The 7,890-nt window shown below is 37.2% G+C and overlaps 1 protein-coding gene across 1 annotated transcript; it reads right to left on the bottom strand.

The window, feature by feature from the left end:
* Positions 1–675: 675 nt before the first annotated feature.
* LOC127434628 (uncharacterized protein C9orf152-like) lies at positions 676–7,126 on the bottom strand. The gene is made up of 2 exons (XM_051687500.1): positions 6,928–7,126; positions 676–3,178 (listed from the first exon to the last, which is right to left on the bottom strand). Exons 1-2 carry the CDS (start codon positions 7,109–7,111, stop codon positions 2,703–2,705), a joined length of 660 nt encoding a protein of 219 aa, XP_051543460.1. The 5' UTR covers positions 7,112–7,126; the 3' UTR covers positions 676–2,702.
* Between the last annotated feature and the right edge of the window lie 764 nt (positions 7,127–7,890).

Raw genomic sequence — 7,890 nt, 5'->3', positions numbered from 1 at the left:
AGGGTTAGATTTAGGGGTGGAGTTAGGATTGGCTTACAGCTTCCCGGACCAATCAAGAGGCCCTGTCGTGATGAATATTACTGATTTGTCCAATCAGGTATGGCGTTCTTTGTGAATGTAAATAACCCACCTTCGAAAATTCCCCTTCTTTTCTTCTTCTTATTGTTTTAATAGTTTTATAATTAAAAACGTTTTCTAAAATGTGAAATGAGCATGATAATCTAAATAAATCTTCCCTGGCCACAGCCGATCGGAGTTCACTAATTTTAATTATTATTATTAAATAATATAAATAATATGTAATATACAATTTTACATACGTTTTTGCTTATGTTAAATTTGTAATAATTGATGTTTTTTATTAATGCAATTTAAAGTTTATATATATATATATATATATATATATATATATATATATATATATATATATATATATATATATATATATATATATAGTGAATGTGATTTGTAGACCTGGAAAACATGAGTACATACCACTCTTAAAGGAATATTCCGGGTTCAATACAAGTTAACCTCAATCGACAACATTTGTGGCATAATGTTGATTAACACAAAAAAAAAATTATTTAAAAAAAGCACAAATGTGTGTTCCAGTGAGACACTTACTATGGAGTCAATGGAGTCAATCTGTAAACATTAAAATACTCACTGTTTCAAAAGTTTAGACACAAGACATAAACAATATGTGTGTTAACATGATTTTACTGTCATAAAATCACTTACTAACCTAAAGAAAAAGAGGGACGAATCAAAGTAAATGTTTGTGGTAATCAACATTATGCCACTAATGCTGTCGATTGAGATTAAGTTATGTGAAAAAAAGAATTTCACTGTATATGTGCAAAATGTATAATGTGTGATAAATAAATATAATTATAAATTAAATTATAATTATATATATTCCTTTAAGAACATCGTGCATTTACTGATATATTGTAATATATTTAGATAAGTGTTTAAAATGTATATTGTGATAATGCATCATATACTAAACTCAGCAAAAAAAAAAAATTCAACTGCTTATATTTTCAGCAAACTTAACATTTGTAAATATTTGTATGAACAAAAGTAACAGTCAGTATCTGGTGTGGCCACCAGCTGCATTAAGTACTGCAGTGCATCTCCTCCTCATGGACTGCACCAGATTTGTCAGTTCTTGCTGTGAGATGTTACTCCACTCTTCCACCAAGGCACTTGCAAGTTCCCGGACATTTCTGGGGGGAATGGCCCTAGCCCTCACCCTCCGATCCAACAGGTCCCAGATGTGCTCAATGGAATTGAGATCCGGGCTCTTCGCTGGCCGTGGCAGAACACTGACATTCCTGTCTTGCAGAAAATCACGCACAGAACAAGCAGTATGGCTGGTGGCATTGTCATGCTGGAGGGTCATGTCATGATGAGCCTGCAGGAAGGGTACCACATGAGGGAGGAGGATGTCTTCCCTGTAACGCACAGCGTTGAGATTGCCTGCAATGACAACAGACCCTCCACCTCCAAATCGATCCTGCTCCAGAGTACAGGCCTCATTGGTGCTCATTCTTTCGATGATAAACACGAGTCCGACCATCACCCCTGGTGAGACAAAACCGTGACTCGTCAGTGAAGAGCACTTTTTGCAAGTCCTGTCTGGTCCAGCGAAGGTGGGTTTGTGCCCATAGGCGACATTGTTGCTGGTGATGTCTGGTAATGACCTGCCTTACAACAGGCCTACAAGCCCTCAGTCCAGCCTCTCTCGGCCTATTGTGGACAGTCTGAGCACTGATGGAGGGATTGTGCGTTCCTGGTATAACTCGGGCAGTTGTTGTTGCCATCCTGCACCTGTCCCCAAGGTGTGATATTCGGATGTACCGATCCTGTGCAGGTGTTGTTACACATGGTCTGCCACTGCGAGGATGATCAGCTGTCCTTCCTGTCTCCCTGTAGCGCTGTCTTAGGCGTCTCATCGTACGGACATTGCAATTTATTGCCCTGGCCACATCTGCAGTCCTCATGCCTCCATGCAGCATGCCTAAAGCACATTCACGCAGATGAGCAGGGACCCTGGGCATCTTTCTTTTGGTGTATTTCAGAGTCAGTAGAAAGGTCTCTTTAGTGTCCTACGTTTTTATAACTGTGACCTTAATTGGCTACCATCTGTAAGCATCTTAACGACCGTTCCACAGGTGCATGTTCATTCATTGTTTATGGTTCATTGAACAAGCATGGAAAACATTGTTTAAACCCTTTACAATAAAGATCTGTAAAGTCATTTGGTGCTGTAAAAGAGTTTATATTGTTTGGGCAAATTAATGTAATCATTTGCTATTTTAGTTGTTGCAGGCCAAAAAAAAAAAAAAAAAAAAAAGACCCACTTTAACTCATTTTATGTGATGTTTTTAATGTATTCTTAAACAATGAATGTCAAATTAAAGTTTTTTCCTTGCAAGTCAAACTGTATGAAGCATATGCTCACTGAATTGACTAGAGTTTTATCACACGTGGGAATAAACATGATCTTCTTTACATTTATATGCTGCATGAATATCAACAACAATATCATTAATAATCAAGATAATTGAAAACACCAGCCCATCCATCACTGTCAGGGTACAAAACAATAAGAAATGGCCTTCAGTTTTGTTGTCAGATCCTGAAAAGTATTTCATTTTGTATATTTTTGGCTAATATTCAAGTTATCTTTATTAAATTGAAGAGTACAGCCCAAGCCTCCTCGCTGTCTCTGACTTCTTAGGGCACTTCATCTGAGGGAAGGGGTAATATCTCGAAGTTGCTGGGGTGGGACAAGAACGATAGCTCCCAAAACTCAGCTGTCGGGACAAAACTGCTGGTGCTGACAGCTTCCTTGAGTTCAGGGTAATACAGTTATTCAGCGTGCTGTTTTTAAGATGATGGTTTCCATCAGAGTCTTCAGTTGACGCAGTTTCAGCTGTTAAATCTCTGCTGCGGTTTGAAGTGTGATTACTGTGTTCAATGCCATTGGTTGCATGTGTCATACGGTACACATCCAGGTGTGTGTGCCATGGACCGCTTTCAGGATCCTCAACGAAGCCAAACTGGGTTTCCAAGACGGATGCTTCAGTTAAAGGAGAATGTTTGGCCTGACACACGGGAACGATGTCAACTAGATTTTTGCCACTGATCTCCTCGTGATTTACTTCTGTGGATAAACACAAGGAGAGATTGGTCGTTAAATGCAACATCATTGTTCATGTGATGTGATTCTTAAAGGAATGGAGACACAAATGATAGCCCTAGTTTGAAAAATCTCAATCACTTTCACTCATTTAAATTTGCAGCAGCAGTGACAAGTCACGTGAGAACCAATGATGTTTGTGCGCAATTTCTCCTTTTCCCGACACCTTCATCTTTATGTGGTGTCATTTACACTTTCTACACAATGTTGTTGGTGTTATGGCCATACCAGATTTAAATGGTTGAAAGGGAAGATTTTCAGTGAATTAAGATTTAAGTTTAGAAGACTTGAAATATAGTGCACGAGTGATATGTGGATGTCTTTTATGTTGCTTTTGGAGCTTGACAGTCACAACTATACTTCTTTCATCCCTCATCCTTGTGTTCCACATTTTTGGACATTTGAAGAAATATATATATATATATATACACTATATTGCCAAAAGTATTCACTCATCTGCCTTTAGACGCATATGAATTTAAGTGACATCCCATTCTTAATCCATAGGGTTTAATATGACGTCGGCCCACCCTTTGCAGCTATAACAGCTTCAACTCTTCTGGGAAGGCTTTCCACAATGTTTAGGAGTGTGTTTATGGGAATTTTTGACCATTCTTCCAGAAGCGCCTTTGTGAGGTCAGACACTGATGTTGGACGAGAAGGCCTGGCTCGCAGTCTTCGCTCTAATTCATCCCAAAGGTGCTCTATCGGGTTGAGGTCAGGACTCTGTGCAGGCCAGTCAAGTTCTTCCACACCAAACTCGCTCATCCATGTCTTTATGGACCTTGCTTTGTGCACTGGTGTGCAGTCATGTTGGAACAGGAAGGGGCCATCCCCAAACTGTTCCCACAAAGTTGGAAGCATGGAATTGTCCAAAATCTCTTGGTATGCTGAAGCATTCAGAGTTCCTTTCACTGGAACTAAGGGGCCAAGCCCAGCTCCTGAAAAACAACCCCACACCATAATCCCCCCTCCACCAAACTTCACAGTTGGCACAATGCAGTCAGACAAGTACCGTTCTCCTGGCAACCGCCAAACCCAGACTCGTCCATCAGATTGCCAGATGGAGAAGCATGATTCGTCACTCCAGAGAACGCGTCTCCACTGCTCTAGAGTCCAGTGGCGGCGTGCTTTACACCACTGCATCAGACGCTTTGCATTGCACTTGGTGATGTATGGCTTGGATGCAGCTGCTCGACCATGGAAACCCATTCCATGAAGCTCTCTACGCACTGTTCTTGAGCTAATCTGAAGGCCACATGAACTTTGGAGGTCTGTAGCGATTGACTCTGCAGAAAGTTGGCGATCTCTGCTCCGCTGACCCCGCTCTGTCATTTTACGTACATAGTTGCTGTCATTCCCAATCGCTTCCACTTTGTTATAATACCACTGACAGTTGACTGTGGAATATTTAGTAGTGAGGAAATTTCACGACTGGACTTGTTGCACAGGTGGCATCCTATCACAGTACCATGCTGGAATTCACTGAGCTCCTGAGAGCGGCCCATTCTTTCACAAATGTTTGTAGAAGCAGTCTGCATGCCTAGGTGCTTCATTTTATACACCTGTGGCCATGGAAGTGATTGGAACACCTGAATTCAATTATTTGGATGGGTGAGCGAATACTTTTGGAAATATAGTGTATATGGGATGTGACCAAAGAAACTGAGAACCACGGGGGCTATACGATTAACATCTATGCACATACTTTTAATATAGAAAGGTACTTTTTTGAAAAACATTTCAGTAAAAACTTGTTCAAATTAACCACTTAACCCTTAAATGCATGGGTGTTTTGCCAAACATAATTACACATCTCGGGTCTTAATAGACCCGGCACGTATATATAATCACACATGGATCTATGGATTTGGATTATGAATATGGAAATGGATTTTTATGCTTCAAAAAATAATAAGAATTATTAGTAGAAGTAGTTATAGAGAAGCATCAAATTATCTATTCGTAAAACTACATATATTGAAATTTAAAGTTCTGGTGGATTTCAATATTGTTCAAATTATGAATAAAGCACACAAGTATTAATTGCCAAAAAATGTACAAAATATGTTTGTCATGAGAGAGAGAGAGAGAGAGAGAGAGAGAGAGAGTTATTATAATTTGAAAGGAATATGGATATTTAAGAAGAGTCCGGATTGAGTTGTAAAATAGAGTATTACAATAAAAGGAGTTGAATTAAGCTTAAACAATTTACTACAATTGTGTAAAATAGTTAATACATTTTGGAGGATGTTTAAAATGGAGGTGTTTAAAAAGTATAAAAGAATGGGTTGATAATAACGTTGTATTATGTTTATATGCATATACTGTATGTTTGAATAAATACTGTTTATATATATATATATATATATATATATATCATATAGAAATTAAGCAGTTAAAGCAAACTGTAAATTTTGTTAAGAGTGATTGAAATAATTTACTTTTAAGGATGAAGTTAAATTTATAAATGTTTTATAGCCATCTTGCTATTATTTTTTTATTTTATTTTTTCTTTGTTTTTTGTTTTCTTATGAGTTGTAAATAGAAATATCTAAAGAGAGAATTTGCTTTGACTTCAGCCTATTCCTTTTCTGACATTTTTATAAAAGAAGATGTTGGGTGGATTAAATGGTCATGAATTGCATACATGCCAAAATAAATAAATAAATGAAATTAAATCTTCAAAATGCCCAGATCGAGTCAAAGTTTAAAGGCATATTCAAGACAATTAGAAAATTATAGAATAGAATATATTCTGATATATTGTGATGTTTTATTTTTCATATATCAAAGAGACGATGCAACAAATATCGAACAGGATTCATTACTTACCCACTGAAATTTAATGAGATGCAACTGGCTGTCAAACACATACTGAGCGACACGTAATACTTCAGCTACACATATGTATTCTCTCAGGCACTTATTGAGTCTCAATAGAGATGCACAACTTACATAATTTCAATAGTACACCCAAATGAGTCAAATACTGTTCATGTGTTAAACTTGCTATAGTTTACTTCCATTTTCCTTTTTCGTCAAATAGCAATGTGAAATGTACATCAAATCAATCACTGAAACATCAGCACCACCTTGAGTAAGAAATAACATGTATAATATATTTGTGTCCATGCATACTGTATACTGATAATTCACCACAATTGGGCAGAAAATCAACCTGATATAGTAGATATTTGTATGAATATGACACTCATTTATCTTGTAATAAACATAGAAATAGATATGCTGATATAGTAAACTTATGATCATAAAAATATGATTTATAGAAGTGGAAATATAATGCAACACTAACACTAATTGGGAGCAATTAATATCAAAAGAGCCTTTTATTCCTGAGGAATACTGTAAGTTACCTGAGTTACTTGGATCATTAATATAAGCCCAAGTCAAACACACGGCTATTCATTTTGAAATCATAACAATGCAAGTGTTTGGAAACGTTCTCTGCTTGTGAAAGACTTATTTGCTTTAAGTTAATGCAATATGAGAGACAGAGTTACTAAAGGAAGGACAGTTAGTAAAGGAAGGACAAAGGTTTCTTTAAGAGCAACTGCAAGTGATTTAGATGTAATAAACATCATTGTAAGAAACTTCCATGGCCTTTAGAATATTCAAGCATTCTTCATTTCCCTTTTGGCAAGAGTGTTTCTAATTGAAGGTTTGAATGGATTTAAATTAAGATCACTCACCTTTTGTGAAACATACCACACGGGTTTCTCGTCTCTGTTTGTCTTTGATGGTGTTGTATTGCTCTTTTAAAAGTGCGATGTCCATTCTAACGCTCGTGGTGTTCTGGTCTTCCTCCTGCGAGTGAGATTTCCTCATCTGTGCCCAAACATCTGCACACGTCACAGACGAACAGCTTGAACACATCCTGATAACAGACACTGTAATGTGCTTTTATTGAAGCATGAATATAAACGCAGCCTGATGTTCCCATCTGAACAGACTGTTGCTCGTGTGGCTGTGTGTTCAGTGGGCACTGCCAACAAGAGCTGCAACAGAGTGCAAACAGAGGAGGGCAATTCAAGGCTGTGCATTAGTTTGCAAAGAGTAGAGCTAGGGACAATATTCATATTTAGAGTGTACATGAAAAAACATGATTCATGCATTGAATTGATATCTTTGTCAATTGTATTTTTTAACGCAACATCAATGTTTTTAAATTATTTAAAAAAATGCTTTGCAAAGTCTTGCTCAAGTTGCATATAATGTAAACAAAACTGCTTATTACATAGATTTCTTCATAGCTTATAACTACATAATTACATTATAAGAAAGCCACATTGATGTAATAAATATAATGCAGTTAAACCTTCACTCTCATGTGCTCATTAATCATAGTCATTATATTTACACAGTAATGTTGATGCAGTGGGTGAGGTGAATGCTGACACTCAATAGTTCTGCAAGTTGGTTTCTATATGAGAAAGTGTCTCACGCAAGATCTGAGCTGTTCCCTGAAAGCACATTTTCCAATGCTTTCCAAAGATCTGATTTGCTCCATTTACTGTCCAATGAGGCAAAAGGAAATTCATTTTGAAGTGTTGCACAGGCATTATCCCTGCAGTGCTTTTCTTAATAAACTCTCACCACAAAGTTCTTTTTATAATCTTGAATTGGAAACTTTTACACATTTATTTTGCACCTGT

This window comes from Myxocyprinus asiaticus, chromosome 44 (assembly GCF_019703515.2).
Source record: "Myxocyprinus asiaticus isolate MX2 ecotype Aquarium Trade chromosome 44, UBuf_Myxa_2, whole genome shotgun sequence".
NCBI classification, from domain to species: Eukaryota; Metazoa; Chordata; class Actinopteri; order Cypriniformes; family Catostomidae; genus Myxocyprinus; species Myxocyprinus asiaticus.
Note: the sequence above shows the minus strand (reverse complement) of the source record. Positions and strands in the feature narration are given on the sequence as shown.